The 18,670-nt window shown below is 44.6% G+C and overlaps 2 protein-coding genes across 2 annotated transcripts; both read left to right on the top strand.

Moving 5' to 3' along the window:
- Positions 1–3,623: 3,623 nt before the first annotated feature.
- Positions 3,624–4,667, top strand: LOC127749742 (zinc finger protein 57-like). The gene is made up of 3 exons (XM_052269228.1): positions 3,624–3,760; positions 3,863–3,937; positions 4,012–4,667. Exons 1-3 carry the CDS (start codon positions 3,661–3,663, stop codon positions 4,536–4,538), a joined length of 702 nt encoding a protein of 233 aa, XP_052125188.1. The 5' UTR covers positions 3,624–3,660; the 3' UTR covers positions 4,539–4,667.
- A 7,974-nt stretch (positions 4,668–12,641) lies between these two features.
- On the top strand, positions 12,642–14,724 carry LOC127749743 (uncharacterized). The gene is made up of 4 exons (XM_052269229.1): positions 12,642–12,796; positions 12,908–13,057; positions 14,046–14,319; positions 14,481–14,724. Exons 1-3 carry the CDS (start codon positions 12,751–12,753, stop codon positions 14,312–14,314), a joined length of 465 nt encoding a protein of 154 aa, XP_052125189.1. The 5' UTR covers positions 12,642–12,750; the 3' UTR covers positions 14,315–14,319; positions 14,481–14,724.
- The last annotated feature ends 3,946 nt before the right edge of the window (positions 14,725–18,670 follow it).

Here is an 18,670-nt window from a genome sequence, read left to right as displayed (position 1 = left end):
TTTATCTTATCTTCTTTTAATTTTAAGTATTGGCACATAGAGTTGGTGCTCATTTTCTTCTTTTATCAATTAGGATTTAAATTGATAATAAATTGCCCTAACATAAGCATGGTCCACCAGTATGGACATAGACATAGGGGGACATGTCCACGTAGCAACTCATAGCGACGCCCTCGTCGTTACTTGCTCAGAAGGTCAGGTGACATCAATTCCTTCCGATCTGGAGTTGGGTCATACGGAAGCTGGTCACCAATGGAGCGCCACCCAGCGGTCCCTACGCTAAAACAAATATTAAGAGAAAGGAGAGCATTAGACACATTATTTTTTCTTTTTATATTACTGTACTTTCATGAGTACCTGCCCGAGGCATGCGCCTAGGCTTAGTAGTAGGGCGTCGCCTGGGCGTGAAGCTAGGTGACGCCGTTATGGTCACCGGGGAGCTAAGTTCTGCTTTCCTCCAGCAACTTTCAATGGCGAACCAGGTAAATTGAGACCTTAGGTAAAAATATGCTATGATTAACAGGACACTGATTATGAGAATCCACAGGAAAATTTCAAACCATCCGCTACCGAACGTAGGGATATTTTTCCAAGTCTCTAGACTACTTTTTAGCTTTTCTATTTTAGTAAGTGAAATTTTTGGTAGGGTCATATTTTGCATTTTCATATGCTCAATATCTATATCTGTAGTGAATAGTCTTACAGGTTCGAATTTTTCCGAAGCCCAATCCATGGTTATTTTAACAGTGCTATTGGTAGTCTTAAGGTTGATATTACATGTGCGAATTGCTTCTATTAGTACCTTCCTGGATCCGGTGTTTTCTTGCACCGAGCAAGGGCAGGGTAGGTCGATTTCGACTCTCCCATTGGTATTAATTTCAATAGTTTCTACTAATTTATTACCACAAATTACAGAAAGTGGTGATCCCGGATTCAGGATAGAGTACTTATTTAATGCTAATATCTGGACAGTCGATTCGGTGGTATCAATGCAATGCAGGTCACAAGAGTCCGCGATATTTTCGACATCCGAATGAGTGAGCAGTCTATGAATACAATTGGATAATTCAGTACCTGAATTATGTCTAGGGAGTAAGTATACATCGAGATCGTTAGGTTTAGTACTAGAGAGTTCCTTCACTACTACGCCATCAGTAGCTACTCTGACAGTTTTTTCCATAATTTGGCAGGTTTTTCCATCTAATAAAAACTTAATTGGTTTGATTTCAATGACATGAAAGCTCGATCTGGCGTCTCTCAGAGGTACATGTAGGGTAATTCCTAAAGTTTCATTAGTTATTAATTTACAAGACGCTGTTTCCATTTCATAATACAAGTCAATGGATTCTAGTCCGAAAAGTAATTCTAACGCGTATTCGTCAAGACGTCCGCTATTTTTCAGGAGTGCCTCTTTTAGACGTGTTTCGGGAACCACAAGTTTTGGGAGCATTTTGCTTTTACATTTGTCGTAAATGGATTTCAGAGCGAGCAGGTGAGTTTGGAGAATATTGATTTTATTCATAATAGTAGCGGTACCGGCTGTTTTTAACGCCATTACATCCATGTCGGGCATTATTTTCTGACCTATGATGTCTACAATTTCGTTAAATTTACCCGCAAAGTCTCGCATATTGCCTTCTAGTTTTTCCTGATGGTCCCTTAATTTTTCAAAATTTGCTGCTGTGCTCTGGACTAGGTTGTTATGTGACGCGGCTAATGCCTGCGCCCCCTCAGCCAGCGTATTAACTTTATTAACAACAGTATTTAAATTTGATTCAGTGGCCAAACCTGTTAGCCAACCGAGGATCCTTCCCAAGATTGGTATCAGTCCTCGTTTGGTTCTCTTATTCTTAAGCGACGCCAGATTTTCGGTCGATTGGAAAACATTTTGAAGTTCTAACAGAATTTTGTGTGACATACGATCTATGTCGACTAGGATTTTGCATGACTTATACATTTTTTGAGTTAGGCTGGGCGTACAAACTTCATCTGTGATATTCATCTCAAAGTGAACTGAGGGTAGGTTAACTTTAAAATCCAGTTGGAGGGTCCCCATTGCAACCCTAGATTCTGCAAGATTAATTTGGACTCCTTTTGTCTCAGTAACTACAACAGGTGATTTGAAAGCGACCACCTGTTGGAGTGAGACAATACTGAGGGCTATAACCCATAATTTACTGATAGTTTCCCCTTGGGGGTACAGAGCTCCGGTTTGCACGCCCATCCTGTAAAAATAAAATATAGAGGCTTAATATTAAGTCGCTGACTACCGGGTGGAGTATGACAATAAATTTAAAACAATTAAAGGAAGTGCATGTAGACTGTCAAGGGCATGTCATACAGCACTCTCTCCAAGACCTCGACGACATCGTTCGGGTTCAATTTATCTAGGCCAGAGCCTAGTTGCGGGACTGCAATTTCTTTAATATTGTTAAATTCAATGAATCTACGGAGGTTAACGATACTCTCCTCAAAGTCGTAGATAGTGGGCAGGTGAAAATACCGTTCCTTTGTGACTAGCTGGACGATGAATTTAGAGCCCCTACGTAGGGCGACTGCATACCCGACGCCCCGTGGCGCTTCCAAAAATTGATTCCGAAGATTATAGACATTTTGTAGGGTTCTGGCAAGTCCAGCGCCCATCCGTCCGTCTACACTAACACAATGCGCGATTGACATATAGTCTGGGCAATTAAGTATATCGCCTTGAACATTGATGATCTGCATTTTTAGGTTTGGGTGCAGTCTTTCTCCTGAAAATGAAAAGAAATGGTTAAGTATGCAAAAACAAGCAGGAACACATCAACTCCATTTCGAAGTGTGAAATTGAAACAAGAATATAGGTCAGCAGGTTAGATAGAATTTACAGTTTCTTTATTTAGTTTTGAGGTAGAGAAGGAATCAACATGAGGTAGCTATAGGGAAATTTATTGAAACATAAGAGGAGGTCTGACGGGAGACATGACAGCTAGGTTATCTTTATTTCCTCCTGGTTTCCTTGGTTACCACCGCCTTTTAGTTGGTCGTCTCTCACGGACCTAGTGGCCGGAGGTATTGCCAACCTACACTTTCTAATACTTATTTTGGTACTCATTTCATTCTCTTTTCTCGAGTCTATTAGTGCTCTTGCACACGGTAATCCATTCTAATGCTATTTAGTGAGGTATTAAAATTCTAGTCGGATCATTTAATAGGGGTTTAACATAAATCGCGGATATTACGCATCTATCTATAATTTAGTCTTTTACGTTGGATGCCCGATTGGAAGGGCGCGATCAAACGGTCTCGTTTGGATCTCAACTTTCACCGACTCAGCAATTTCTGTCGGCTCCTCTTGGGGATGCTGGGTCGCCGACCCATTAGCGTCCCTCTCGTGTGTGCGTTCGGTCGTTTCTTTCGTGGTGAGTTTTATTCTGATGGTCTTAAGTGGTTTTCTATGGATTTTGATCTGCTACCTATGGTGATTATTGATTTCCAACTCTCTCATTTTCTCTCAGTTCTATTGCTCTATCTTGCTGCTCTGTAATGGAGTTTGAGTGCCAATCCGGTCCAGTGATTAAGAGGGAGCTGGGCTCTCCTGTGCTCTGGCGCCCTCACACACCTACTCATTCGGAGTCAACGGCCAGCCTGCATGGGGATGATCATTGCTTGGACATTGAAATGGAGGAATTCAAGCTAATTGATGAACTAGATGCTACTGACGAAAGCGATGGCTACATCACTTTGGACGAGTGGAACGCGTCAGATGACGACTCAACTGGTATCTACTATTTATTCCTATTTTCCCTTTTTTTTTTTTTTTTTTTTTTTTTTTTTTTTTTTTTTTTTTTTTTTTGATCCTTATAATACATTTATTTTCCAGAGGATGCTGAGGCTATGGATTCCTCTATGGAATCCTCAACATCTAGTGATTCTGAGGTTGAGCACCTGGGTACATGTAGGTAAATTTCACTTAGCTCTGCTTTACTTTAAAGGTTTAATCTTTCTAACTTTTACAATTCTTTTATTTAGGCACTCCTGTCGTTGAACAACCATCGCAATATGATTATTTGAGGTGCCTGTATTGTTCGTACACCTGTTCTACTGAGGATATGCTGAGGGGGCATTTCCGTCAGCATTCTACCCTAAGCCATCCTATTAGGGAGTGCAAATTAGATGGGTGTCCCTTTTCAACATCCTCAGTCTTTGCTCTTGTGTACCACTTTCACCAGGTACACAAGGCCTTGGTGTGTGATGATTTGGTATTTAGGTCTTATGAATATTGTGGCGCTGAGTTTTTATCCCTCAGCGCTTTTCATGCTCATGTCGGTGAGCATTTTTTCAAGAGTGAGGCACTAGCTGCACTGCTTAGTGGGTCTCGCCCTCGTAGATACCGGTGTTCTTATTGTAATAAGGGGTATTCTTATGCCAAATCTTTTCTGAGACACCGGGGGGTGTGCGCTCATACCAATCTGGTGCTTATCAACGCTCTCCACGTGTGTTATGAGTGTCGTGCCCCATTTCTAACGGGGGAGGAGTTTATGGCTCATCGGCATTAGTAATTCTCCTTATATTGTAGTTTTCTTTTTGAGGTATAGTTTTTGGCTATATTTTAGTTTGGACTAGGGGTATATTTTCTAGTTATTATTTTTTCTTCAATGGATTTACAATATCGTCTCTAGTAATAAATATCAGTACAATTTCCGTTTCTATTTCTCTTTACCTATATGGCCAACTGATTCTTTTGCTCTTGACCGCTACTCATCGCTCAATTATAACTAATGCTCTTCCTACACTAGTTCCCTTTCTACTGTCAACCATTTCAAAGCAATTATAATAACTAATTATTCTAATCATTTCACTACTCGTAAGTGGAGGTGCCCTAGTTGCACGTTATTTTCAGTATGAGCGGAATAATGCATTCGTTATTTGCACGGCTCACGCTACTCACACTGGCCGTGACTTTCGCCAATCTACTCCGCCGTGTATGGCGCTATATCTATTATGCCGTGACTTTCGCGCCGGGCTTTTAAAGGAAGCGGGGCGCGTCACGTTCACTATACTAGAACTTACTAGATATCTGACACACATAGTTTTATAATTCCAAGATAGTACATTTACACTGCAAGATCATTAGGTTCTGAAGGGATTACTTTTTGTGGATGCGCATTACGCCGTGCCTCTGCAAAGCGGTCGGGAAATGCTGACGTTAACACAATATTTGCGCGGACGTTGAGGTACCGCTGCGTGGGTCATGCTTTGCAGCATCAGTTCCGTGCGGGTTCGGGTCGTGGCTGGTCACCCGTAAGCATATCGTCCATTTTCTTTTTCTTTTGCCTCATGGCTATTACCTTTCTTTTCCTATCTCGCCTGGTTAACTCTATTATTGCTATCTTCTTTCTCTCGTCATTGCAGAAGCGTCAGCTTGACGTAGCGGGTTAAATATTTTTTCCCTTCTCTGGGCTCCCCTGCTTGGTTGGAGTCCAGGTCCGCTACCAGCCATCACTCGACCTCGTGCGGAACTCATTTCTTTCTCTACTCCGGTACACCGGTCCTTGCTCATTATCTGGCCGCTTGCGCCATCTAGGCTGTCCCACTCGTGGCGGCAGCGTTTCTGATACAAGCAGCCAGATCCTGGGTTGGGGATTTGCTGTCGGTCGGTAAGAATTCTTGTGTTGATTTTTGACCTCATCACAGGAGTTTTTACGGACTTTGCTCCGGTGTACCGGCCTCTCTCCTCTGGGGAGGGGTCCTGGATTAGCGTGCTGCGTTCGTAATTTCTAGACTTGACGTAACCGTTATGACTGGGACCCAAGAAATTATCTACAGGTGGATCTCCAATGGAGCAATCCACGCTACCCATCACCCATCATCTGTCACCCATCACTTGTGATTTTGAGTTTTTACATCGCGAAATACAATCATAAGGTGTATAGTCATATTTATTGTTCACACACATCCTGAGTCTTAACCACAACCCGAGTTGTCCGCGTAAATACATGAAATCGCAGGTGATGGGTGACGGATGATGGGTGATGGGTAGCGTAGATTGCTCCATTGGAGTTCCACCCTACATCGATGAAGTACTGAAAGGTGAAAAACTTGAAGAATTTCTACATTTGGTTTGCTGATGAGTAAGGGTTGCTTGCATTCTTTTTCGTACTAGTTTCTTTCCTAGTTGCTTTTCTTCATCTATTCCATTTTTCACTAACTAATAGAGTTGCTGAAAATTCTTTGAGTAATTTGACCGTGCCGCGCAATATGCACTTGCGGTGGGGCCGTTCAAGGTCACGCGGCTGACGCCATGATCTGCCGAGAGGCAGAGGCTGGACGCCGCGCTGCTAGCCATTTCATATCTAACTGAGTCTTTGCAATCCAATCTTTATCGCCGTTCATCTCCTATATTGGTGATTTATTCGAGCATACAATTTATAATTTTTCGATTCGTTTTCTATTTTCATCCTTAAAATTATTGCCATCGTGATGCGGTATTATCGGAAGTCGATTATTTATTAATTCTCTTTCTACTCTCAGGTTTCCTAACCTGTTTTGTTTTTCAAAGTATCGCAAGTCTAAGGACTTTTCAAACTCTCTATATTTATTTTTCCTATATTATTTTGCAAGTATTTGTTGAACTCATAGAAGCCCAAGTAGTCCCTCTCTGAATAAAGTCTAGTGAAGCTAGATCTAAATTACTAGGTCTACCCGTTGTGCGCACAAAAGATTCTACAAAGTAAAACCTGACTTCTGCATCATGCCTCTCGCGGCTATGATGTGTGATTCATTTGGATTATTCACTTTATCAAATTATATTTATTCTTCATTTCTTTGTAATATTTTATTCCATGAATAGTGGTCTCTACTTCACAACTCACCCTCAACTTACTCTAATGCTTAACTAATCGGTACCTCAGTCTTTTTCCTCTCTTAACCTACAGTTGTGAAGTCTATACCAGTATATCATACTACCTTAGATTTTTTAATGCATTTTGATGGCAATATTTGGGTCATTACAATAGTTAGTCTTTATTTACGTTTCAATTGGTGGCGATGGAATCTGAAATCCATCCCTACAAACGAACAGCACGATTGCATTTTCTTCCTTTAAATAATCTGGCCTTGCATGAGCCTTTTTGAGGTGTGAAACATGGCATTGCCTCCTCCATAACACTCCGTTTTTATGACGAAGTGTCACAAGATAGATGAGTTTTGAGATTCTTTTCTTAATAGTTGCTTCCCTGTAAAATTTCTGAAATTTGCTTGGGTTTGCCGTACTTGCTTTCTTTTCAAATTTCACAAACACTTTCTCATTTTTCTTGAACACTACATTTTTCCTGTTCTTATTATAATATTTGGAGTATCTTTGGAATGCTTTATCTCTGGCTTCTTTAATTTTCTTCCTTACTTCCTCCAACAATTTTAGTCTTGAGTGAATTGTATTCTTCATTGGCAGCGTTGTTTTGATGGTGAGTGGTGTGTCTAGTGTTCTACCATAGACTATTTCATTTGGGGATAGTCCATTAGTTGCTATTTGTGGGCAATTATTCAGGTAGAACTGTATTACTTGAATCAGTTCATGCCACCTTGCTAATCTAGTTGTCTTATTATCTACCAGGAACCTCAACACTGAAACTAGCTTTTTAACGTGGGACTCTACTCTACCTATACTAAGGTGTGCCCCAGATGCAGCTGTAACTATCTGGAATCCTTCCTTTTTAGCATACTCTAGAAATTCTTTGGACTTTGATTGGGGACCTGCGTCTATGGACAGGTATCTTGCTCGTCCAAACCTACTGAAGAAGTCATTGAGTCCTTCCTGAAGGCATTTCTGGTCTGCATTGGCACATGGATACAAGTAAGTAAGGTTAGAAAAATTATCAGTAATTAATAGGCAATATTTGAACAAAGCCTTACTAGAAATATGACAAAAATCAGAAGTTAAGCTGTGGAAAATTTCGTTAGTTACTCTACGGCGTAGCAAACCATACCTCTCTTTGGATGGTTTGTACTCCTGACATAGTGTACAGGAGTTTACAAATTCTCTAATCTTATCGTCTAAGTTTTTATGGTAATAGAACTTTTTAATTGCTAATGACAGAACATCTCGTCCCGAATGCCCTACCAGGGAGTGGAATGATTTAAGTACTGTTGGTAACAGTACTGCTGGGATAACTGTCCTTGGTATTTTAGTGTTTGTTACCAGTAATCCTCTCTTGATGGCATATTTTGGTCTCCCTTTTATCTTCTCCGTCCCCTTGGTAGGTTTCCCCTCTCTATTGAAAGTTTCAATTATTTTCATTAAGTCGGGGTCACACCTCTGATATTCTATCAGTTTCTTAATTACTGGAATGCTCTCCGAACATTCCGCTTTCTTCCTCAAGTCTCTCTCTTTGATCAGTTTATACCTAATCTTCATTAATTCTACACCTAGAAAATTAAGTGGCCTTGTACCTACACTACACTTAGTACATCTACATAATCCTAAGAAGTTATCGCAATAATTATTGCAATATACTAGGAGTTTTCCTTCTGTTCCGAGGAGTTTCTCCTGTAAATTCACGTTATCTTTGAACTTGGCATTCAAACACTTCACTAGGAATTCCATAGCTGATTTCCTCGTTACTGCTTTTAGTTTTTCTCTAAGTTTATCCAAAGCAGAAACATCTTCGTTCTGCTTTGTGACATAGGTTAGCTCAGTGAAGCGAAATCCCTTTGTATTTAATGCGTCTTCCACTGATTGAAACTCTTCTCCGCCTAACTTAAACTTAGAGGGAGCGTAATTAGATAGAAAATAATAGTTGTCAGTGAATGATTTAATCACTGAGTCATTATTTAAATCGACACTATTCCAACTCTTGATCTCGTCTCCTTCTGTTTTCTTTTCCTCTCCTAGTTCCCGCTCGGTAAGATTCTCATCCGCTGCACTCGGTCTCCCCTCTGCCAACGGCTTCTCATCGAATTTCTCATCCTTACTCCTGTCCTCCCCCGTGTCGGAGGCCTCTGCCACAGACCGTCCGCCATTGGGGAGTGGAGTTTCCACTTCACTATTTCCCTGATCGATATTATTATCTTCTACTTGTGACTTGGCTCTGGACCGCCGAGCCGTACGGACGTGCGCACAGCTGCTCTCGTGTCGCGATGCCCGATCGAGTGTCCCACACGGCGCGCCGGCGCCGCAACGAGTCAGGGGACCGGTCTACCTCGACAACTAAGAAGCCCAAGCCTCTGGACTCTGCCAGTCCACTTGTGTTTCTGCAGGTCTGGCCCACCAGCCCCTTGGACGCTGTTGACATCGCGAAGTGCGCCGACCAGCTCCGGCACTCGCTCCGTGGTGGACTCACCGGCCGGGACGCGCTCAGGTGCGACGTCGTCACCGATGCCGACTACCCCCAGATCTGCTTGACCGCTGTGTGTTCCCTGTCCCTGTGCGACCGGGTCACATCGGCTTTCATTGCGGCTTTCGTCACGGCGACGCAGCCGCAGGGGCTCGGACACAGTGACTTTTCCAGCAACTATGATCCGCTGCCCCCCCGACATGTGCCCGCCGAACCTGTGTTTCGGTGGTACAAAGTGCGCGCCCCTTCCTTGGTGCTGCACTTCTCTGCACATTTCCTCAAGAGTCAACTCGGTGCGCTGCCCGGCGTCCAGATCGTCCAGCTCCCCGACGAACACTCCAGCCGGGTCCTCATGTCGCCGCAGATGGCGGACGACCTGGCTGCCCAGGGCCTGTGCCTCGTCCCTGCCGTACGGGGCCAGCCCGAGTACCGCATCCCGGTCCAGGTGGACCTCGACGACGTGGTCCCGGGTGACCGCACGCCGCCACGCCCCCCCTTCTCGCCGGTCGCTCGCTGCTACCGCACCCAGGCGTCACACGCCACCCAGACGGACGCAGCCCCTGTCACTACTCCGGACGCAGCCTCCCGCCGTCCCGGCGACCAGCCGCCGGGCACTCGTCGTCAGCATTCCCGCCGACGGCGACCTGACGTTCCGCCCCAGTGTTTCCAATGTCAACGGTGGGGGCATAAGTCCGATTCCTGTGTGGCCTCGGCCGTCTGCAGGATGTGTGCAGGGGCACACCGCAGCAAAGACTGTGACCAGCGCCTCCAACAACCCTTGTGCGCCAATTGCGGCGCGCGAGATCACCGGGCATCTTCACGGCGGTGCACGGCCACCCCACGGGCCTCGCCCCAGGCCCCACCTCCGCCACGGGGCGGTACTTCGCTGAAGCGCGGCCTCGGCACCGGCTTGTCTGGCAGCAGCATTCAACATCTCATTGGGCCGCTCCTCTCTCTGCTCGCTGCCATAGGTGGCCTCTCGCAGGCTGCCTCCTCGCCTTCGCCCTCTCGGCGGGGGCGTAAGACGAAGCCTCCGGATCCTCGCCGGTCCTAGGCGACGGCGGGGCGCGGGCTAGCCCGAACGCCCCTGCCTCGGATCCGCCGCGGGCGCGGCCGCGGCACCCCCCATCTCCCGCCACCGTTTTTCCACTTCAATTTCCGCGCCGCCGGTTTCACGGCCTCTCGGACTCTCTCGATACTCCTGGCCGACTTCTCGATAAGAGGCCAAATAACTCTAAGAAGCTCTCTCTCTCTCTCATCTTCTACTTGTTGATTATTTTCTCTTTCGTCTCTCTCCGGGGCGTTTCTACGCGACCTTGTCGTTACTGCAAGTATTATATTCTCTTTATCATCGTTAGTTGGTTCCATATTGTAACAGTTCCTTTTGAAGTCCCTAATCATACCTAGTAATTTTCCTAGCACATTTTCCCCAGTATATTCCTGGTGTATATTACAGTAACACGTACCCCAGTACATGTCACACCAATGATTATACTCAATAATTTCCCTCTCTCCAGTCTCGAGTAGCTTAGACTCGAGTTCGGAGCCTTTCTTGAATTTTAAAAGCAACAACTCCAACATAACCCTATCTTTAGTTGCTTCCCAATCAGACCTAATCGTAATTGATTTTCCAATATTTTTTGCTCTTCTAGGGTTTGATGTGTTACTAATGAGAATTTTCATTACTTTTTCATGGGTTTTTGATGCCTGAAATGCATGTTCGACTGAAGGATATTCAATGGATTCATAGGAAATCGTCACTGGGTAGAAGTTTGAGAGGAATGCATATTCCCCTCTGAAGGACACAATTGGCTTATTACTGACCTCTACATAATCAACGTCTACTACCTCTCTTCCATCAGGTAGGCAATACACTGGTAATTTCCTGGTGCGTACAACAATTTCTTTCTCCGCATTTTTGAGTTTCAGCTCTATTTCTTTTACAGGTTTCTCGCCGTTCTCCCTAAGTGGTGTTATCAGCGATTCTGGAATTTGAACACTCTCTTTAGACTCCGTTGGTGGGGTCAGTCGAGATAGACTGTCTGGAACTTTATTTGCTTCTGATCTAACTACTTCAAAGTCAAACTCAAAATTTGACAGAAAGCTGATGAATTTATCAAATGGACTCTTTGGTGCTTCCATGGTGAGTAGGTGTCTGAGACTTGAACAGTCAGTCACCACAGTGAATTTCTTTAATAATCTGAGTTCATTTTCGAAATATTTTACAGACTCATAGAGTGCTAAACACTCCTTATGGTACGCTGACCATGCTAATTTAGTTCCTTTAATGGGTGCACTAAAGTAGGCAATGGGCTTGTATAAGTTACCATTGCGTTGGGCAAGGAATGCTCCGAGGGAATGATTCGAAGCATCACAATGTAATTTTGTTGGTCTATCCTCATGGAATAATGCAAGAGTTGCATTGCTAAGGAGGTAATTATACATCTCCTCTATTTCCTTCCTATCTTCTTCTTTCCATTCAAAGGGTATCTTTTCATTACACATCTCTTGGTATCTCTGGGTGCGTACTGCAAATGATTTAATCCATCTCCTATAGTAGGAGAAGAAACAAAGTACTGATTTGAGTTGTGTAGCATTTTTGGGGTCTTTTAATGCTAACAGCGGTTTAAACCTATCTGGGTTAGGCATTACATATTCCCCGGCCCTAACTTTTAGTCCTATAATACCTAGTTCCTTTCTAAATAGGGTGGCCTTTTTGGGGTGTATGCAGAGGTTTGACTTGTCGAGCCTGTTGAGTACTTCTTCTAACAGTGCTAGCAGTGATTGGAAGTCTTTGCCTCCAAGAATGATATCATCTACATAATAGGCTATTTTGAGGTTAGACATGATTTTATTGAGCGCTGTTATTGACAGCTGAGGACTAAGTGAGCAGCCTTGTGGTGCTCGAGCCCATCTAAGTGAGCGATTCTCAAAGGTAAATCCTAACAGTTGTTTACTTTCTTCAGTTAGAGCAATATTGAAAAAGAAGTGGTTGATATCAAGAGTACATAATAAACTCTTGTCTGAACAGTATGACAGGATGTCAGCTACTGTGAAGCTTCTCAGTTGGGGTTTAACTAGTACTTTATTGAGAGCACGACAATCAAACAATAACCGACCTGTCGGGTTATCAGCGGTGGAGCCTCGTTTCTCCACAACGAACAGTGGCAACTTAACGATGGACTCCTCCTCTTCTAGGACTCCTACCTCTAAAAACTTTTCTATCTCTTTTCTAGCGATATCTTTTTGCTTTGCTGATAATGGCCACTGCCTTCTGTAGATCGTTCCCTGATTTGTTCTTTCTAGGTGGCCGAGGAAGTTGGGGATTGGAGCGTTGGGTCGCATATGAGCGGAGAAAACACTCTGATATTTCCTGCATACAACCCTAACCTCTTCCTTCTGTTCCTCGGTAATATCTGCTCCGTCAAGGGAGGGTATGGAATCCTCTTTTGATTCATCTGCCATAAGGCAATCAAGACAAGGTGAGTCATTTTCCATCCCTTCTAGGACTAGGAAGTTATTTTTAACGGCATATGCTATCTCTGCTAGGGTGGCTGAAGTTAAATTTGAACTTTCTAATTTTTGATTTTCAGGTTTAATGCACCCTACTTTGGTGCCTTTGGGGATCCTAATGGTGATCTCACTACAATTAAATACTGGGATAGCGGAACATTCCCGCATTAGACACTCGACTGTCGACACTTCAAGGTTCTCGTTGACAACACAAGGAGAAATGATTGCTGGTAATATCTCGTTGCTTACCTTGACGTCTATCATCTGGTATACTCCTGGGTCGATGCTGACTGTCCTGGTGCTATATAACTCTATCACGTCCCTCTCTTTGGGACTGTCCACAGAGTTAACACCTACTGTTCCTCCACTTCCCTTCTCATCCGTACTTTTCATCCTTTCTGCTGTTATTTCAATAGATCCTATATTAAGGGTGAGAGTCTCTGTTTTCCATGAAATCTCTGCTTGGTACTTGGCTAAGAAATCGTTTCCTAACAGCATACACACGTCAGCTGGTAGATCAGCTGAGATGATGTGGTGATGCACTATGAAGTTATTTATTCTTAATGCTGCCTTATAGATGCCATGTACGGGGAGGAAGCTATCATTAGCTGTCCTCAACTTTATCTTAACTGGCTGTAATTTTGACTTATTAGTGCAATATTTACTGTTAATAATCGACCGTACTGCTCCCAGGTCAAGCACTGTTTCCAGTGGGTGACCATCTACTTCAACCATAACCTTAAATAATCTGTTGAAGTCCTCTGACACTGTCAGGACCTCCCATTCTTCCCAATCTGTTTTTGCCTTTGTTTTGACTACATATTCTTTGCCTCGCCTTGCTACATAAGCCTCTAGTCTAGGGAGGTACCGGGCCTTGAACTTGCGCAGGAAGTTTCTTCCCAACACGAGTTCAACGCCCTCTGGTAGATTAGCTACCAGCACAGGGAGTGACGACACGATGGTGGATGATAACTTTAGTTCTATATTGAAAATGCCTAGTACTGGCTCTACTTTCCCTTCCTTTTCTACTACTGCTCTAATTGCCTCAACATTTTCTTCCTTTATCCAGTCCATCTCTCTTATCAGTGAGCACTCAGCACCAACATCTATCTGCCCTATCATCCTTCTACCATTAACCATAACATCTATGGGGAAGCAATTACCTTTCTCTGCAATTCTTATTGGCTTCTCCCAACTAATACTCTTTAACTCCTCCAGGTCCTCGTTGTCGTAGCAACATGAGCATACGAACGCGTCACCACCTGGGGGCACTATCTCCCCCGGTCGGTGTTGGGTCGCATTTGGAGGTGCATTTCCGGAGCGCATTGATCCTAGTGCGGAGTCGTCACCTGAGTCGTGGTCTGACTCACCCCTACCTCGCGGATCTGCTCGGGCCACCGGACGCATCGGTCTGGGTTCTCCATTTTCGTCGCGCCGACATTCGATCCCGGCTGTCTGGGTGTCATATTGCTGATCGTCGCACCTGACGTTGGTAGGTCTGGTCATTTCCAGACGTGCCAGAGACCGCTCACCAGTGTTTTGACCGGTGTCGTGTCTCTCCCTTCCTGTCTGTCTAGCTCCCTCTCTACCTCCTGTCTCTACCGTTTCCTCGGCAGATTTTCCATGACTAATGACCTTATGTTCTGTTCCCAGGAGACTACCGTCTGGGTGTCCATAACGGACGTTGATTTCTGCACTCGATCGCGGCTTCGGATTTCCGATCGTCGCGACGGTGTCCGTGCCTGATCGCGTCTGGAGACTCACCGTGGGATTGTCTGCCTTCGATCTGCTCTGTTCTTTCACCTCAGGAGCGTTGACCGGGCCCACGTGGAGGTCATTACCGCCACTCGGTACAGCGGCTTGCCGAGCCTCCCTCTCTACGTTGGCTAACTTGAGTTTCTCGTCATACCTAGCATTGAATATCTCTACTGGGAGTAGGGGGTCGAGGTGCCCAGTGGCATCTCGTTGGCATAAGGCCACGTACAGGTTTGGGTTACCCTCTGGACGGTACTTATCTATTTGCTCCCCATGCTTAATCCTAATTGCTACTTTAAAGTAATCTGCTGCAGCCTGGATTTCTGCTTTTCCTGCCATCTCTTCTGTCCAGGCATGTTGCTCAAAGTAGTTCTCACTTTCCTCTACTGCTACTCTACCTTTATAATGCTCATAATTCACCTTAACGTACTTGGCCACTAATTTTCTAAGTAGTATATTAGCCTTAATATTACCATAAAACACTTCACTCAGACAGCTATAGAAACAGTTGCCATCCCTTGGCACCATAATTAGCTGAAAGTTCTTATCATTAATAATCCTATCTCTAAACAAATTATTCTCCACAGCGATCCGATAACATTCCTTCTGATTTATTGTCGAAAATTCGACTGGCTTCGGCATTCAAATGCAGCGTGGCCATATTTGCCACAGATATTGCAAGTAATCTTTTTGCTTGCACCATCATTTCTACCGCGTCCCCTGAAGTTGCCCCCATTGCCACGCTGGCTAACGTATGCTTGAGTTTGAGCATTGTAGCGCGAGTTCTCTTCATACTGGGGGTACTTAAGGCCTTGGTTATTTTGGAAGTTCCCATTATTCTGGTAACCCATGTTGGGCTGGTAGCCCTGACCAGAGCTGTAGCCTTGCTGCGGCTGGTAGCCCATATTATTTTGGTATGCCTGTGCATTAATAAAGTTGGGGGGCGGCTGGAAGTTAGGGTTGGGGTAGCCCTGATAGTTGAAGCCCTGATAATTGAAACCCTGATAATGCCTATTCCCTTGGTACTGCCTATTCCCATTGTAGTTTCTCCAGTTACCGCGCCCTCTGTTATTATTACCATTATCTCTGCGAGCTTCTAGTCCTGATTGGGCCTTATTGAGGAGGCATGTAAGTTCTGCCTTCTCTTCTTCTACTTTCCTGACCTGCTGTAGGAGCTCTATCTCTCTCTTTAAGGCTGCTTTTTCTGCCTTTGCCTCGTCTGCTAGTGACTGTTCTTTGACGCCCTCACTTTCGACTATCAAGACCTGTTTTCCCGCACCTGATATCTCTCCCTCTGGGTCATGGATTCGCTGGAATCTAATCATCTCCTCTGTGAGCTCTATAAAGTCCTTCACATTTGCAAAGGTTCTACCTTGCATCTGCCACTTCACTGATTTTGGCAAGAGCTTAACTAACCAGTCAATGAGACTAGCAAGGGGGATGGGTGGGTTGGCCCTATCTGCTATGCTACTGCACCTGTTTATGAAGGCACGCCACGTCTCTCCATCCTTTCTTTTCATGGTGGCAAGTGCCTCCTGCACTGTCTCATAAGTGACCTTGGTCTGGAACCTGTTGGTCATCTCTCTGACATACTCCGCCCAGGGCCTATCTTTATTTTCTAGGTGGGCTGCTCTCATATATGCAGGGAGGTAGTTCTGGATATAAATGGGTAAGTCTGCTGCTGCATACTCATACCGATCGTATGTGGTTTTAGCTATCTCGAACCAGGTGGACATATTTGATTCGTCAAAGGCAGGCAAGTGGGGCTGCAGGGTGAGGGGAAGCTGCGGGCGCGCCATATCTCTTCGCCTAAGTCTAACTTCTAGCGCCTCTATCTGCTGCCTAAGCTCCTCTAGTTCTCTCCTCTTCTCCTCTCTAAACGCTATCTGCTGCTGAATGCGCTTCTTCTCTGCTAGCTCGCTAAAGACGCGGGCCTTCTCTAATAACTCTAACTGGATGCGTTTGAAGTTCTCCTGCTTCTGCTTTCTCTTATCAGCTGCTTCCCTATCTGCCTTCCTGATTTCTGCTACGATAAAGTTAAGGATAGCTGATACTGATTTAATTACAATATCTTTTTCTAGGTTATGCCTCTCCTGACGATTGTAACCGTATATTTTTACTCGTTCTTTACCAGCCACACTCACTCATATAATGGCGGGGAAGAACGAGTATTGGTCTCGGTGCGGTGTCACGCTTTAACATGATTCCACTTTCATCTCAGAACACAGAAAACCTACAGATATGAAACTTATACCATTCTTATTCCGAAATGCTGGTGATCATTCAAAGAATGAACTATTTTTTGAGTTTAATAGTATTTTTTCGAGAACACTTAACAAATTTCGCGGATTACAATTCTAAGTCCCTAACCCCCACTAAAAATGTTTGACTTTTATCTCAAAATATACATCATCTACAGATATGACACTTACACCATTCTGATTCAGAAGTGCTAATATTTATCCGAAGAATGAACTATTTTACAAGTTTAATAGTATAATTTTGAGAACTCTTAACAAAAAACTGGAGGGTTTTCAGTCTAAGTCCTCAAGCCACCGAGCCAGCCAAGCCACCCTCGGGCTGTGTTCGGGCCCTGCCTCGGGCCCCATTGTTGGGGCTGCCCCCTACCCCCCCTACCCTCTTCGTTTTTGTAGTTGTCTCTTTTCATTTCTTCAAAAATACAGTTCCAAACGGTAATAAGTGTTATGTTTGACAATATTCTATATTCTGAGATGAAGATACAACCGACTCCAAAGTAAAGAACGAGTTATACAATTGACACAAAATTCATTTTGTGTTTCATTCTCCCTTGTTTCGATTAAAATCTTGCAATTTTCATACCTGTATTCACTAATTTCCTCCTTGTTGGCTAGTACTCTCACTGCAGGGGTGGCGTCTGCTACGATACGGGTGCTGCAGATGAAGTCGTTATATTGGTATCGCGCGAAGCCTCTATCGTCTACTCTAGGCACTAGCTCTAGGGGGTAGGTTTCTATCTGCCTAACAAGCTGTTCTGCTATACTAAGGGAGTCTAGTGACGCGTCCCACGATTGCGCGTTGATTACGACGAACACTGGCCTACTGTTATCTCTGGCTATGAACTCCTCTATTTTTAACTCTAGCATGTCATTGCGGATTGGGTTACAGATACAGGATACAGGACAGCAAGGTAAATCACAGGGGTGGAGCTGATGGTCCTACCGTTTGCTGGCACACCGTCACTTCTTTCCACTGGAGCTGGACGTAGATTAGGTTGTTGATCACAGGTACTTTCACTGCACTACACTCCGCGTGCGTTACTAACACTTTACCGACGTTAATTAAACCGAAACGAGTCGCCGCGCGTCTTGGAAAGACAAAATTTAAACTTTAAAAAAAACTCAGCACAAAACGTAACCAACTCAACCACTAGATCACCCCGGCCGATGCACCAGCTTGTTTTAGGGCCGGTTTTCTGGGGTCAGTGATCATTAAAGAGTGGTCAGGTTGATCGGCTAAGTACTGGTATATTTGACTACTAATAGAACAATGGTTAGTCACCTCCACACCCGTCGGTAGCTCTCAGACGACTGACTTTTCCTAGCTATCCCTTGGTGCCCTCCAGTCCGGCCGTCCCCACCCTGGGCTGGGGGCTACCCCCACCCCTTAGGGCCCGGCGGCTCAGCCGCGCCCGGCGGCTCAGCGCCCGAGCGGACAGGTGCAAGAGCGGGGAGCTCCTTTGGGCTGAGCTGGCATTTATTGGCCGGACTGGTAGTGCACTATAACAACAGGCACCAGCTCTTGTGATTTACTGAATATACCGGGTGGCTGACAGACTCTGTGCACTTTTGTTGTTGTACTGTACCGCACGCACGTCTGCGGGCTGGTTACATATTCACACGGGGCCTCGCACTGTTAAAACCTTACAAACAAAATGCTTTGCAATACAAACAAAATGCTTCGCAATTGCAAAGGATTTGGATGCTTCGTAATACAAACAATTTTGTTTGTAATACAAACCTTTTTCTTTGTAGCTTGCGAAGCATTTGCTTTGCAGCTTACAAAGCATTTGAAAAATGCTTCGTCTTACAAACAAAATACTTTGTATT

This window comes from Frankliniella occidentalis, unplaced genomic scaffold, assembly GCF_000697945.3.
Source record: "Frankliniella occidentalis isolate FOCC.00 unplaced genomic scaffold, Focc_3.1 Scaffold86, whole genome shotgun sequence".
Lineage (NCBI taxonomy): Eukaryota > Metazoa > Arthropoda > Insecta > Thysanoptera > Thripidae > Frankliniella > Frankliniella occidentalis.
The sequence above is the reverse complement of the archived record's forward strand: the minus strand, read 5'-3'. Positions and strand labels throughout refer to the sequence as shown.

Coding starts and splice junctions, on each gene's coding strand:
- LOC127749743 (XM_052269229.1), top strand. CDS start 12,751: ATGGAATCCTCTTTTGATTCATCTGCCATAAGGCAATCAAGACAAG. Junction 12,797..12,907: donor CATAAGGCAATCAAGACAAG/GTGAGTCATTTT, acceptor TTTGATTTTCAG/GTTTAATGCACCCTACTTTG. Junction 13,058..14,045: donor ACAAGGAGAAATGATTGCTG/GTAATATCTCGT, acceptor TAACTCCTCCAG/GTCCTCGTTGTCGTAGCAAC.
- LOC127749742 (XM_052269228.1), top strand. CDS start 3,661: ATGGAGGAATTCAAGCTAATTGATGAACTAGATGCTACTGACGAAAGC. Junction 3,761..3,862: donor GTCAGATGACGACTCAACTG/GTATCTACTATT, acceptor TTTATTTTCCAG/AGGATGCTGAGGCTATGGAT. Junction 3,938..4,011: donor GGTTGAGCACCTGGGTACAT/GTAGGTAAATTT, acceptor TCTTTTATTTAG/GCACTCCTGTCGTTGAACAA.